At 48.0% G+C, this 14,379-nt stretch overlaps 1 protein-coding gene across 2 annotated transcripts in view; it reads left to right on the top strand.

Annotated features, from left to right (window-relative positions):
* LOC106611425 (papilin) overlaps nucleotides 1-14,379 on the top strand; it is a 147,602-nt gene that overhangs the window by 130,867 nt on the left and 2,356 nt on the right. For both annotated transcript variants that reach the window (XM_045723758.1, XM_045723759.1), the window contains 3 exons: nucleotides 609-689; nucleotides 3,356-3,557; nucleotides 4,475-4,550. In XM_045723758.1, coding sequence (XP_045579714.1) covers nucleotides 609-689; nucleotides 3,356-3,557; nucleotides 4,475-4,550 — 359 coding nt within the window. The remainder of the gene's footprint in view (nucleotides 1-608; nucleotides 690-3,355; nucleotides 3,558-4,474; nucleotides 4,551-14,379) is intronic.

Raw genomic sequence — 14,379 nt, 5'->3', positions numbered from 1 at the left:
ATCTGTCTCCATCTCTCTGTCCAGTGACCCCCAGTATACTATAGCTGGCTATATATTTATATCTCCATCTCTCTGTCCAGTGACTCCCAGTATACTATAGCTGGCTATATATTTATATCTGTCTCCATCTCTCTGTCCAGTGACTCCCAGTATACTATTGCTGGCTATATATTTATATCTCCATCTCTCTGTCCAGTGACTCCCAGTATACTATAGCTGGCTATATATTTATATCTCCATCTCTCTGTCCAGTGACTCCCAGTATACTATAGCTGGCTATATATTTATATCTCCATCTCTCTCTCCAGTGACTCCCAGTATACTATAGCTGTCTATATATTTATATCTGTCTCCATCTCTCTGTCCAGTGACTCCCAGTATACTATAGCTGAATATATATTTATATCTGTCTCCATCTCTCTGTCCAGTGACCCCCAGTATACTATAGCTGGCTATATATTTATATCTGTCTCCATCTCTCTGTCCAGTGACTCCCAGTATACTATAGCTGGCTATATATTTATATCTGACTCCATCTCTCTGTCCAGTGACTCCCAGTATACTATAGCTGCCTATATATTTATATCTGTCTCTATCTCTCTGTCCAGTGACTCCCAGTATGCAGGATCCCAGAGGACATGACAACACACAGTATGGTTTCACTCCCTACATGCCAGACCACGCCACAGGTATCTGACTCATTCTTCCATCCTTCTGTCTATCTGTCCAAGTCAACTTGTCCTTGACTTTCATTCAGGTTTCTCCTGATATCACAGATACTCTGTTTTTAATTCATCCATTTGTTCCTTTAACCAGTTCTGTCACCAAAAAGCATCGTAGCTGAACACTGAACACACTCTCTCCCCTTCTCAACACATGATAGTGTTCCAGTCTCACTTCTCCTCTCTCCCCTTCTCAACACAGTGTTCCAGTCTCACTTCTCCTCTCTCCCCTTCTCAACACAGTGTTCCAGTCTCACTTCTCCTGTCTCCCCTTCTCACCACATGACAGTGTGTGAGTTGTGTTCCAGTCTCACTTCTCCTCTCTCCCCTTCTCAACACAGTGTTCCAGTCTCACTTCTCCTGTCTCCCCTTCTCACCACATGACAGTGTGTGAGTTGTGTTCCAGTCTCACTTCTGCTCTCTCCCCTTCTCAACACAGTGTTCCAGTCTCACCTCTCCTGTCTCCCCTTCTCAGCACATGACAGTGTTCCAGTCTCACTTCTGCTCTCTCCCCTTCTCAACACATGACAGTGTGTGAGTTGTGTTCCAGTCTCACTTCTCCTCTCTCCCCTTTTTCACCTAATCTTCAATATAATCTACTACTACTCACCATCACTCCATCCTTTCACAGCCCCCACTAATCATCCTGTTCTGATGAACACGTTTTCTGGGGTCCGTGGGCTTTGTCAGTCTGATTTGAAAATATGTGTGAGTGAGCGCTGGTCTGGACAGTGTGTGTGACATTTCCCTGCTGTTTGATCTCTATGTGTCTAGCTGAGTTCTCTGTGTGACATTTCCCTGCTGTTTGATCTCTATGTGAATAGCTGAGTTCTCTGTGTGACATTTCCCTGCTGTCTGATCTCTATGTGTCTAGCTGAGTTCTCTGTGTGACATTTCCCTGCTGTTTGATCTCTATGTGACTAGCTGAGTTCTCTGTGTGACATTTCCCTGCTGTTTGATCTCTATGTGTCTAGCTGAGTTCTCTGTGTGACATTTCCCTGCTGTTTGATCTCTGTGTCTAGCTGAGTTCTCTGTGTGACATTTCCCTGCTGTTTGATCTCTATGTGACTAGCTGAGTTCTCTGTGTGACATTTCCCTGCTGTTTGATCTCTATGTGACTAGCTGAGTTCTCTGTGTGACATTTCCCTGCTGTTTGATCTCTATGTGTCTAGCTGAGTTCTCTGTGTGACATTTCCCTGCTGTTTGATCTCTGTGTCTAGCTGAGTTCTCTGTGTGACATTTCCCTGCTGTTTGATCTCTATGTGTCTAGCTGAGTTCTCTGTGTGACATTTCCCTGCTGTTTGATCTCTATGTGTCTAGCTGAGTTCTCTGTGTGACATTTCCCTGCTGTTTGATCTCTATGTGACTAGCTGAGTTCTCTGTGTGACATTTCCCTGCTGTTTGATCTCTATGTGTCTAGCTGAGTTCTCTGTGTGACATTTCCCTGCTGTTTGATCTCTATGTGACTAGCTGAGTTCTCTGTGTGACATTTCCCTGCTGTTTGATCTCTATGTGTCTAGCTGAGTTCTCTGTGTGACATTTCCCTGCTGTTTGATCTCTATGTGTCTAGCTGAGTTCTCTGTGTGACATTTCCCTGCTGTTTGATCTCTATGTGACTAGCTGAGTTCTCTGTGTGACATTTCCCTGCTGTTTGATCTCTATGTGTCTAGCTGAGTTCTCTGTGTGACATTTCCCTGCTGTTTGATCTCTATGTGTCTAGCTGAGTTCTCTGTGTGACATTTCCCTGCTGTTTGATCTCTATGTGACTAGCTGAGTTCTCTGTGTGACATTTCCCTGCTGTTTGATCTCTATGTGTCTAGCTGAGTTCTCTGTGTGACATTTCCCTGCTGTTTGATCTCTATGTGACTAGCTGAGTTCTCTGTGTGACATTTCCCTGCTGTTTGATCTCTATGTGTCTAGCTGAGTTCTCTGTGTGACATTTCCCTGCTGTTTGATCTCTATGTGTCTAGCTGAGTTCTCTGTGTGACATTTCCCTGCTGTTTGATCTCTATGTGACTAGCTGAGTTCTCTGTGTGACATTTCCCTGCTGTTTGATCTCTATGTGACTAGCTGAGTTCTCTGTGTGACATTTCCCTGCTGTTTGATCTCTATGTGACTAGCTGAGTTCTCTGTGTGACATTTCCCTGCTGTTTGATCTCTATGTGTCTAGCTGAGTTCTCTGTGTGACATTTCCCTGCTGTTTGATCTCTATGTGACTAGCTGAGTTCTCTGTGGTGTGACCTGTCATCATGTTGCTGTATGTTCTCTCACTGTGGTTCTAATAACAATAGTCATTACTGTGATCCAGTCTCTTTCTACCCCTTACCTCTGAACCCTGGCCGCTGACCTCTGACCCCTGAACTCTGACCCCTGTGTGAGCTGTACTCTCTGACCCCTGTGTGAGCTGTACTCTCTGACCCCTGACCTATGACCCCTGTGTGAGCTGTACTCTCTGACCTATGACCCCTGTGTGAGCTGTACTCTCTGACCCCTGTGTGAGCTGTACTCTCTGACCCCTGTGTGAGCTGTACTCTCTGACAAGACTGATGTTTAACTCGGACAGCAGCTCTCCTTCCATTGACTGTTCTTCGTTCTCTCACCAAGGTCCCCATGTAATCCCATGTTCCTGTCAGTCCACAGACCAGACAGTGTCAACCGCCAGACCAGCACAGTGTACCACCCTCACGGCTCCCTGCCGGCCCAACACTGTAGCCAGTCCTACTACGGCTGCTGCCCAGACGGCACCACGGCAGCTGGGGGGACAGGGGGTCTAGGCTGCCCACAGGTGTCCCGCTGGGCTCCACGCCCTGAGCAGGCTTTCTGTACAACCACCAGGTAGACCACACACACACACACACACACACACACACACACACACACACACACAGCTCTGTCCAGACTATCCTTCAGAACCACCAGCAGGTTGTTGTCTTTATGGGGCTAGAATGGGGTCTACCGTACAAGTCTACATGCATTTAGGTTACAGACCAGTGGTATTTTTAACATGGGCTTGGGCACAGTCCTCTGCTCAAACTCTCCCTCCCTCCCTCTGTCTGTCTGACTAAATCCCTCCCTCTCTGTCTGTCTGACTAAATCCCTCCCTCTCTGTCTGTCTGACTAAATCCCTCCCTCTCTGTCTGTCTGACTAAATCCCTCCCTCTCTGTCTGTCTGACTAAATCCCTCCCTCTCTGTCTGTCTGACAAAATCCCTCCCTCTCTGTCTGTCTGACTAAATCCCTCCCTCTGTCTGTCTGACTAAATCCCTCCTTTCCTCCCTCTCGGTCTGACTAAATCCCTCCCTCTGTCTGTCTGACTAAATACCTCCTTCCCTCTGTCTGTCTGACTAAATCCCTCCTTTCCTCCCTCTCGGTCTGACTAAATCCCTCCCTCTGTTTGTCTGACTAAATCCCTCCCTCTGTCTGTCTGACTAAATCCCTCCCTCTGTCTGTCTGACTAAATCCCCCCCTCTGTCTGTCTGACTAAATCCCTCCCCCTCTGCCTGTCTGACTAAATCCCTCTGTCTGTCTGACTAAATCCCTCCCCCTCTGTCTGTCTGACTAAATCCCTCTCTCTCTGTCTGACTAAATCCCTCCCTCTGTCTGTCTGACTAAATCCCTCCCTCTGTCTGTCTGACTAAATCCCCCCCTCTGTCTGTCTGACTAAATCCCTCCCCCTCTGTCTGTCTGACTAAATCCCTCCCCCTCTGTCTGTCTGACTAAATCCCTCTCTGTCTGTCTGACTAAATCCCTCAGGTATGGATGTTGCAGGGATGGTGTGACTGTATCACAGAGGCCCAACAGGGAAGACTGTCTGGAATATGTTCCCCAAGTAAGGACCTGTACTTCCTCTATCCTATAACCTCCTCTCTGAGCCCCTCTCTATCAAAACCTTCTCTCTCTCTTTATCTCTTTATCTCGCTATCTCTCTATCTATCTATCAAAACCTTATGTCCCCCTCTCTCTCTCTCTCTCTCTCTATCAAAACCTTATGTCCCCCTCTCTCTCTCTATCAAAACCTTATGTCCCTCTCAAATCAATTCAATTCAAGGGGCTTTATTGGCATGGGAAACATATGTTAACATTGCCAAAGCAAGTGAGGTAGATATTATACAAAAGTGAAATCAACAATAAAAATTAACAGTAAACATTACACATACAGAAGTTTCAAAAGAATAAAGACATTACAAATGTCATATTATGTGTATATATATACAGTGTTGTAACGATGTACAAATGGTTAAAGTACAAAAGGGAAAGTAAATAAGCATAAATATGGGTTGTATTTTACAATGGTGTTTGTTCTTCACTGGTTGCCCTTTTCTTGTGGCAACAGGCCACAAATCTTGCTGCTGTGATGGAACACTGTGGTATTTCACCCAGTAGATATGTGAGTTTATCAAAATTGGATTTGTTTTCAAATTCTTTGTGGATCTGTGTAATCTGAAGGAAATATGTGTCTCTAATATGGTCATACATTTGGCAGGAGGTTAGGAAGTGCAGCTCAGTTTCCACCTCATTTTGTGGGCAGTGTGCACATAGCCTGTCTTCTATTGAGAGCCAGGTCTGCCTACAGCGGCCTTTCTCAATAGCAAGACTGTGCTCACTGAGTCTGTACATAGTCAAAGCTTTCCTTAAGTTTGGGTCAGTCACAGTGGTCAGGTATTCTGCCACTGTGTACTCTCTGTTTTGGATAGATAACTCTTCGTGTTGTTTGTTTAGTGTAGAGGTCGACCGATTAATCGGCATGGCTGATTAATTAGGGCCGATTTCAAGTTTTCATGACAATCGGTAAATGGCATTTTTTTTCCGCCGATTATGGCCGATTACATTGCATTCCACGAGTAAAACTGAGTGGCAGGCTGACCACCTGTTATGCGAGTGCAGCAAGGAGCCAAGGTAAGCATTAAACTTATCTTATAAAAAAACAATCAATCTTCACATAATCACTAGTCAACTACACATGGTTGATGATATTACTAGGTATTACCTACTTCGCCAAACGGGGGATGATTTAACAAAAGCTCATTCGCAAAAAAAGCACAATCGTTGCACGACTGTACCTAACCATAAACATAAATGCCTTTCTTAAAATCAATACACAGAAGTATATTTTTTTAAACCTGCATATTTAGTTAAAAGAACTTCATGTCTGCAGGCAATATTAACTTTCATTGCACGCAGAGTCAGGGTATATGCAACAGTTTGGGCCGCCTGGCTCGTTGCGAACTAATTTGCCAGAATTGTACATAATTATGACATAGCATTGAAGGCTGTGCAATGTAACAGGAATATTTAGACTTAGGGATGCAACCCGTTGTAATGGCTTCAGTAGTCGTGTAGGAGGAATGAGGCGCAGGAAGCAGCGAACACAGGGAGTGGTGTTTTTTAATAACACTGGAGAATAAACAAAAGTTCCCAAACATAGGGAATAAATACAAATAGGCGACAAGGTAAAGCCGACGAACAACACGTCGTCAATGAACAAAATTAATCCCGCACAAACAACGGATGGGCCAGCTAAACTAAATACCCCCTCTAATAGCTAATTGGCCACAGGTGCCCAAAACCAAAAAAAGGGAAAACCAAAAAGGGAATCGGTTGTAGCTAATAGGCCGGTGACGACGACCGCCGAGCGCCACCCGAGCAGGAGGGGGCGCCACCGTCGGTGGGAATCGTGACAGTACCCCCCTCCTGATGCGCGGCTCCCGCAGCGCGCCGACACCGGCCTCAAGGTCGACCCGGAGGGCGAGGCACAGGGCGATCCGGACGGAGGTGGTGGAAATCCCTCAACATAGATGGGTCCAGGACGTCCTCCGCCGGCACCCAGCACCTCTCCTCCGGGCCGTACCCCTCCCAGTCCACGAGGTACTGCAGGCCCCTCGCCCGGCGTCTCGAGTCCAGAATGGCCCGTATGCTGTACGCCGGGGACCCCCCGATGTCCAGAGGGGGCGGAGGGACCTCCGGCACCTCATCTCATCTTGAAGGGGACCAGCTACCACCGGCCTGAGGAGAGACCCATGAAACGAGGGGTTAATACGGTAATAGGAAGGGAGTTGCAACCAATAACACACCTCGTTTATCCTCCTCAGGACTTTGAAGGGCCCCACACACTGCGGCCCCAGCTTCCAGCAGGGCACGCGGAGGGGCAGGTTCCGGGTCGAGAGCCAGACCCTGTCTCCCGGTGCGAACACGGGTGCCTCACTGCGGTGGCGGTCAGCACTCCTCTTCTGCCGTGCACTGGCCTCCTTTAGTGAGTCCTGGACGGCTCTCCAGGTCTCCTTGGAGTGCTGGACCCAGTCCTCCACCGCAGGAGCCTCGGTCTGGCTCCGGTGCCATGGTGCCAGGACCGGCTGGTAACCTAACACACACTGAAAGTAGAGGAGTGGCGAAGTGAGTTCTGGGCCAATTCAGCCCAGGGAATATACCTTGCCCACTCCCCTGGCCGGTCCTGGCAATACGACCTCAGGAACCTGCCCACCTCCTGGTTCACCCTCTCCGCCTGCCCATTGCTCTCGGGGTGATAACCGGAGGTCAAACTGACCGAGACCCCCAGCCGCTCCATAAACGCTCTCCAGACCCTGGATGTGAACTGGGAACCTCGATCAGAGACAATGTCCTCCGGCACCCCGTAGTGCCGGAAGACGTGGGTGAATAGGGCCTCCGCAGTCTGCAGGGCCGTAGGGAGACCGGGCAATGGGAGGAGACGGCAGGACTTAGAGAACCGATCCACAACCACCAGAATCGCCGTGTTCCCCTGAGAGGGGGGAAGATCTGTCAAGAAGTCGATGGACAGGTGCGACCATGGTCGTTGTGGAACGGTGAGGGGCTGGAACTTCCCTCTCGGTAGATGCCTAGGAGCCTTACTCTGGGCACACACCGAACAGGAAGAGACATAGGACCTCACGTCCTTAGCCAAGGTGGGCCACCAGTACTTCCCCCTTAGACTCCGCACTGTCCTCGCCTCACCAGGATGACCCGCAGTAGGTAGCGTGTGCGCCCACCGAATCAAACGATCACGAACACCGAGCGGTACATACATGCGCCCCACGGGCACCTGCGCAGGCGCAGGTTCCAACACCAATGCCCGCTCGATGTCCGCGTCCACCTCCCATACCACTGGTGCCACCAGCCTAGACGCTGGAATGATGGGAGTTGGATCGATGGGCTGGTCCTCCGTGTCATAGAGACGGGACAGCGCGTCGGCTTTAGTATTCAGCGAACCCGGTCTATAGGAGATGGTAAACCTAAACCGGGCGAAGAACATGGCCCACCTCGCCTGACGTGGATTCATTCTCCTCGCTGCCCGGATGTACTCCAGGTTTCGGTGGTCGGTCCAGATGAGAAAGGGGTGCTTAGCGCCATCAAGCCAGTGCCGCCACACCCTCAGGGCTTTGACCACCGCTAGCAACTCCCTGTCCCCCACATCGTAGTTACGCTCCGCCGAACTGAGCTTCTTCAAAAAGAAAGCGCAGGGGCGGAGTTTCGATGGCGTACCCGAGCGCTGTGATAGCACGGCACCCACCCCAGCCTCGGATGCGTCCACCTCCACTATGAACGCTAAAGACGGGTCCGGGTGCGCCAACACGGGTGCGTCGGTGAACAGCGTCTTCAACTTCTTGAAGGCTCTGTCCGCCTCCGTCGACCATCGCAAACGCACCGGTCCCCCCTTCAGCAGTGAGGTAATGGGAGCCGCTACCTGGCCAAAACCCCGGATAAACCTCCGGTAGTAATTGGCAAAGCCTAAGAACCGCTGCACCTCCTTCACCGTGGTTGGAGTCGGCCAATTACGCACGGCCTTAACGCGGTCACACTCCATCACCACCCCCGTGGTGGAAATGCGATAACCCAGAAAGGAGACGGCTCGTTTGGAAAACTCACACTTCTCAGCCTTAACGTATAGGTCATGCTCCAGCAGTCTACCAAGCACCTTGCGCACCAGGGACACATGCGCGGAGCGGGTGGCGGAATATATCAGAATGTCATCGATATAGACTATCACGCCCTGCCCGTGCAGGTCCCTGAGAATTTCGTCAACAAAGGATTGAAAGACGGCTGGAGCATTTTTCAACCCATACGGCATGACGAGGTACTCATAATGGCCTGATGTGGTACTAAAGGCGGTTTTCCACTCGTCTCCCTTCTTGATACGCACCAGATTATACGCGCTCCTGAGATCCAGTTTTGTGAAGAACTGTGCTCCGTGAAATGATTCCACCGCCGTAGCGATGAGAGGTAGTGGGTAACTAAACCCCACCGTGATAGCGTTTAGACCTCGGTAATCAATGCACGGATGCAGACCTCCCTCCTTTTTCTTCACAAAAAACAAACTCGAGGAAGCGGGTGAGATGGAGGGCCGAATGTACCCCTGTCCCAGGGATTCCGTGACATATGTCTCCATAGCCGCCATCTCCTCCTGTGACAAGGGGTACACGTGACTCCTGCGAAGCGCAGCGTTAACCTGGAGATCTATCGCACAATCCCTCTGTCGATGAGGTGGTAATTTAGTCGCCCTCTTTTTACAAAAAGCGATCACCAAATCGGCGTATTCAGGGAGAATGCGCACGGTGGACACCTGGTCTGGACTTTCCACCAACGTGGCACCTATGGAAAATCCTAGACACCTCCCTGAACACTCCTCTGACCACCCCTGGAGAACCCCCTGTTTCCACGAAATACGGAGATTGTGACCAGCCAGCCAGGGGACCCCCAGCACCACCGGAAACGCAGGCGAATCAATAAGGAAAAAACGAATGCGTTCCTTATGATTCCCCTGCGTTACCATGTCCAGTGGCACCGTAGACTCCCTGACTAGCCCTGACCCTAATGGTCGGCTATGTAGGGAGTACACGGGGAAGGGGGAATCTAACGGCACCCGCTGAATGCCCAGCTTAATGGCAAGTCCACGATCCATAAGGTTCCCAGCTGCGCCTGAATCGACTAGCGCCCTATGCTGGGAAGAGGGAAAAAATTTGGTAAACAAAACAGGTAAAAACACGTGACCAACAGGGGGTTCTGGGTGACTCTGGTGCTGACTCACCTGAGGTGACCGAGAAGTGTTCTGCCTGCCCTCTCGACTCCCAGACTGGCTCCTCCAGCACCGGTCGGCCGTGTGTCCTCTCCGACCACAGCTGGTGCAGGAGGAGCCACCTCCTCCGGTGCCCCTTGGCACGGCCCCCCCTACCTCCATAGGGGTAGGAGCGGGGGTGCACGGGGGTGGAACGGGCAGGACCCTCTCCGAACGCCCGCAGGCAGCCAGCAAATTGTCGAGACGTATGGACATGTCTATCAGCTCGTCCAGGGACAGAGCTGTGTCCCGACAGGCCAGCTCTCTGCGGACGTCCGCCCGGAGACTGCAGCTGTAGTGGTCTATGAGGGCCCTGTCGTTCCACCCCGCCCCAGCAGCCAAGGTCCTGAACTCCAGCGCGAAGTCCTGAGCACTCCTCGTCTCCTGCCTGAGGTGGAACAGCCGTTCACCCGCCGCTCTTCCTTCTGGAGGGTGGTCAAACACGGCCCGAACGCGGCGGGTGAACTCTGGGTAGTGGTCCCTCGCCGAGTCTGGGCTGTTCCAGACCGCATTAGCCCATTCCAGAGCCCGGACCGTCAGGCAGGAAACAAGGGCACTCACGCTCTCCTCTCCTGTGGGAGCAGGTCTGACGGTGGCCAGGTACAGCTCAAGCTGGAGCAAAAACCCCTGGCACCCAGCCGCCTCCCCATCGTACTCCCTTGGGAGTGCCAAACGAAGCGCGCCAGAGCCAGACGTAGTAGGAGGCGAAGGTGGCTGTATCGGACGAGGTGGAGGTGGAGAGAGGATTCCACTTCTCTCCCATCGGTCCATCCTCTCCATCATCTGGTCCATTGCCGATCCGATGCGGTGTAGGACCGTAGTGTGGTGAAGCACACGTTCCTCCATCGAGGGAAGAGGAGTGCCCGCTGCTCCCACTGATTCCATGCCTTTTCTTGGTGCGGGATTCTGTAATGGCTTCGGTAGTCGTGTAGGAGGAATGAGGCGCAGGAAGCAGCGAACACAGGGAGTGGTGTTTTTTAATAACACTGGAGAATAAACAAAAGTTCCCAAACATAGGGAATAAATATAATTAGGCGACAAGGTAAAGCCGACGAACAACACGTCGTCAATGAACAAAATTAATCCCGCACAAACAACGGACGGGCCAGCTAAACTAAATACCCCCTCTAATAGCTAATTGGCCTCAGGTGCCCAAAACCAAAAAAAGGGAAAACCAAAAAGGGGATCGGTAGTAGCTAATAGGCCGGTGACGACGACCGCCGAGCGCCACCCGAGCAGGAGGGGGCGCCACCGTCGGTGGGAATCGTGACACCCGTTCAATAAAATACAGAACGATTCCGTATTTCACTGACAGAATAAACATTTTGTTTTCTAAATTATAGTTTCCGGATTTGACAATATTAACCTCTTACATCTAGACGTTCCGCTTGCGGAACACCTGCTCCAATATCCAATGATGGGCGTGGCGCGAAATACAACGTCCTCGAAAATCCGAAAACTTCAATTTTTCAAACATATGACTATTTTACACCATTTTAAAGACAAGACTCTCCTTTATCTAACCACACTGTCCGATTTCAAAAAGGCTTTACAGCGAAAGCAAAACATTAGATTATGTCAGCAGAGTACCCAGCCAAAAATAATCAGACACCCATTTTTCAAGCTAGCATATAATGTCACAAAAAACAAAACCACAGCTAAATGCAGCACTAACCTTTGATGATCTTCATCAGATGACACGCCTAGGACATTATGTTATACAATACATGCAAGTTTTGTTCAATCAAGTTCATATTTATATCAAAAACCAGCTTTTTACATTAGCATGTGACGTTCAGAACTAGCATACCCACCGAAACTTCCGGTGAATTTACTAAATTACTCACGATAAACGTTCACAAAAAACATAACAATTATTTTAAGAATTATAGATACAGAACTCCTTTATGCAATCGCTATGTCCGATTTTAAAATAGCTTTTCGGTGAAAGCACATTTTGCAATATTCTGAGTAGATAGCTCGCCATCACGGGCTAGCTATTTTGACACCCACCAAGTTTGGCCCTCATCAAACTCAGATTTACTATAAGAAAAATTGGATTACCTTTGCTGTTCTTCGTCAGAATGCACTCACAGGACTTCTACTTCAATAACAAATGTTGGTTTGGTTCCAAATAATCCATAGTTATATCCAAATAGCGGCGTTTTGTTGTGCGTTCAAGACACTATCCGAAGGGTGACGCGCCCGGCGCGTTTCGTGACAAAACATTTCAAAATATTCCATTACCGTACTTCGAAGCATGTCAAACGCTGTTTAAAATCAATTTTTATGCGATTTTTCTCGTAAAAAAGCGATAATATTCCACCCGGGAGTCGTTGTTTTTGTTCAAAGACTGAAAATAAAAACATGGAGTCTTCTCATGCACGCGCCCCCAGTCTCATTGTTCTCAGATCGACCACTATCCAAATGCGCTACTGTTTTTCAGCCATGGCCTGCAAAGTCATCATTCACCGTTCTGCCGCCTTCTGAGAGCCTATGGGAGTCGTAGGAAGTGTCACGTTACAGCAGAGATCCTCAGTTTTCAATAAAGAGAGTGTAGAAGGCCAAGAAATGGTCAGAGAGGGCACTTCCTGTAAGGAATCTTCTCAGGTTTTGGCCTGCCAAATGAGTTCTGTTATACTCACAGACACCATTCAAACAGTTTTAGAAACTTTGGAGTGTTTTCTATCCAAAGCTAATAATTATATGCATATTCTAGTTTCTGGGCAGTAGTAATAATCAGATTAAATCGGGTACGTTTTTTATCCGGCCGTGAAAATACTGCCCCCTATCCATAACAAGTTAATGACCAAAGGCTCGTATTTCTGTGTCTTTATTATAATTAAGTCTATGATTTGATATTTGATAGAGCAGTCATACTGAGAGGTGGTAGGCAGCAGAAGGCTCGTAAGCATTCATTCCAACAGCACTTTAATGCGTTTGCCAGCAGCTGTTAGCAATGCTTGAAGCACAGAGCTGTTTATGACTTCAAGCCTATCAACTCCTGAGACAAGGCTGGCAATACTAAAGTGCCTATAAGAACATCCAATAGCCAAAGGTATATGAAATACAAATGGTATAGAGAGAAATAGTCGACGAGTCATAATTCCTATAATAACTACAACCTAAAACTTCTCAACTGTGAATATTAAAGAACTGTGAATATTGAGCCATTATATTTCATATGTTCTGAGCAAGGAACTTAAACGTTAGCTTTTTTACATGGCACATATTGAACTTTTACTTTCTTCTCAAACACTGTGTTTTTGCATTATTTAAACCAAATTGAGCATGTTTCATTATTTATTTGAGACTAAATAGATTTTATTTAAGTATTACATTAAGTTAAAATAAAAGTGTTCATTGTTCATTCGATATTGTTGTAATTGTCATTATTACAAATTTATACAGTTGAAGTCGGAAGTTTACATACACCTTAGCCAAATACATTTAAACTCAGTTTTTCACAATTCCTGACATTTAATCCTAGTAAAAATTCCCTGTCTTAGGTCATTTACGATCACCACTTTATTTTAAGAATGTTCAATGGCAGAATAATGCTAGAGAGAATGATTTATTTCAGCTTTTATTTATTTCATCACATTCCCAGTGTGTCAGAAGTTTACATACACTCAATTAGTATTTGGTAGCATTGCCTTTAAATTGTTTAACTTGGGTCAAACGTTTTGGGTAGTCTTCCACAAGTTTCCCACAATAAGTTGGGTGAATTTTGTCCCATTCCTCCTGACAGAGCTGGTGTAACTGAGTCAGGTTTGTAGGCCTCCTTGCTCACACACGCTTTTTCAGTTCTTCCCACAAATGTTCTATAGGATTGAGGTCAGGGCTTTGTGATGGCCACTCCAATACATTTTACATTTACATTTTAGTCATTTAGCAGACGCTCTTATCCAGAGCGACTTACAGTAGTGAGTGCATACATTTCATACATTTTTCCCGTACTGGTCCCCCGTGGGAATCGAACCCACAACCCTGGCGTTGCAAACACCATGCTCTACCAACTGAGCCACACGGGACCATACCTTGACCTTGTTGTCCTTAAGCCATTTTGCCACAACTTTGGAAGTATGCTTGGGGTCGTTGTCCATTTGGAAGACCCATTTGCGACCAAGCTTTAACTTCCTGACTGATGTCTTGAGATGTTGCTTCAATATATCCACATAATTTTCCTCCCTCATGATGCCATCTATTTTGTGAAGTGCACCAGTCCCTCCTGCAACAAAGCACCCCCACAACATGATGCTGCCACCCCCGTGCTTCACGGTTGGGATGGTGTTCTTCGGCTTGCAAGCATCCCTCTTTTTCCTCCAAACATAACGATTGTCATTATGGCCAAACAGTTCTATTTTTGTTTCATCAGACCAGAGGACATTTCTCCAAAAAGTACAATCTTTGTCCCCATGTGCAGTTGCAAACCGTAGTCTGGCTTTTTTTATGGCGGTTTTGGAGCAGTGGCTTCTTCCTTGCTGAGCGGCCTTTCAGCTTATGTCGATATAGGACTCGTTTTACTGTGGATATAGATACTTTTGTACCTATTTCCTCCAGCATCTTCACAAGGTCCTTTGCTGTTGTTCTG

This window comes from Salmo salar, chromosome ssa09 (assembly GCF_905237065.1).
Source record: "Salmo salar chromosome ssa09, Ssal_v3.1, whole genome shotgun sequence".
In the NCBI taxonomy this organism is placed as follows: Eukaryota; Metazoa; Chordata; class Actinopteri; order Salmoniformes; family Salmonidae; genus Salmo; species Salmo salar.
This window is presented reverse-complemented; position numbering and strand designations above follow the sequence as displayed.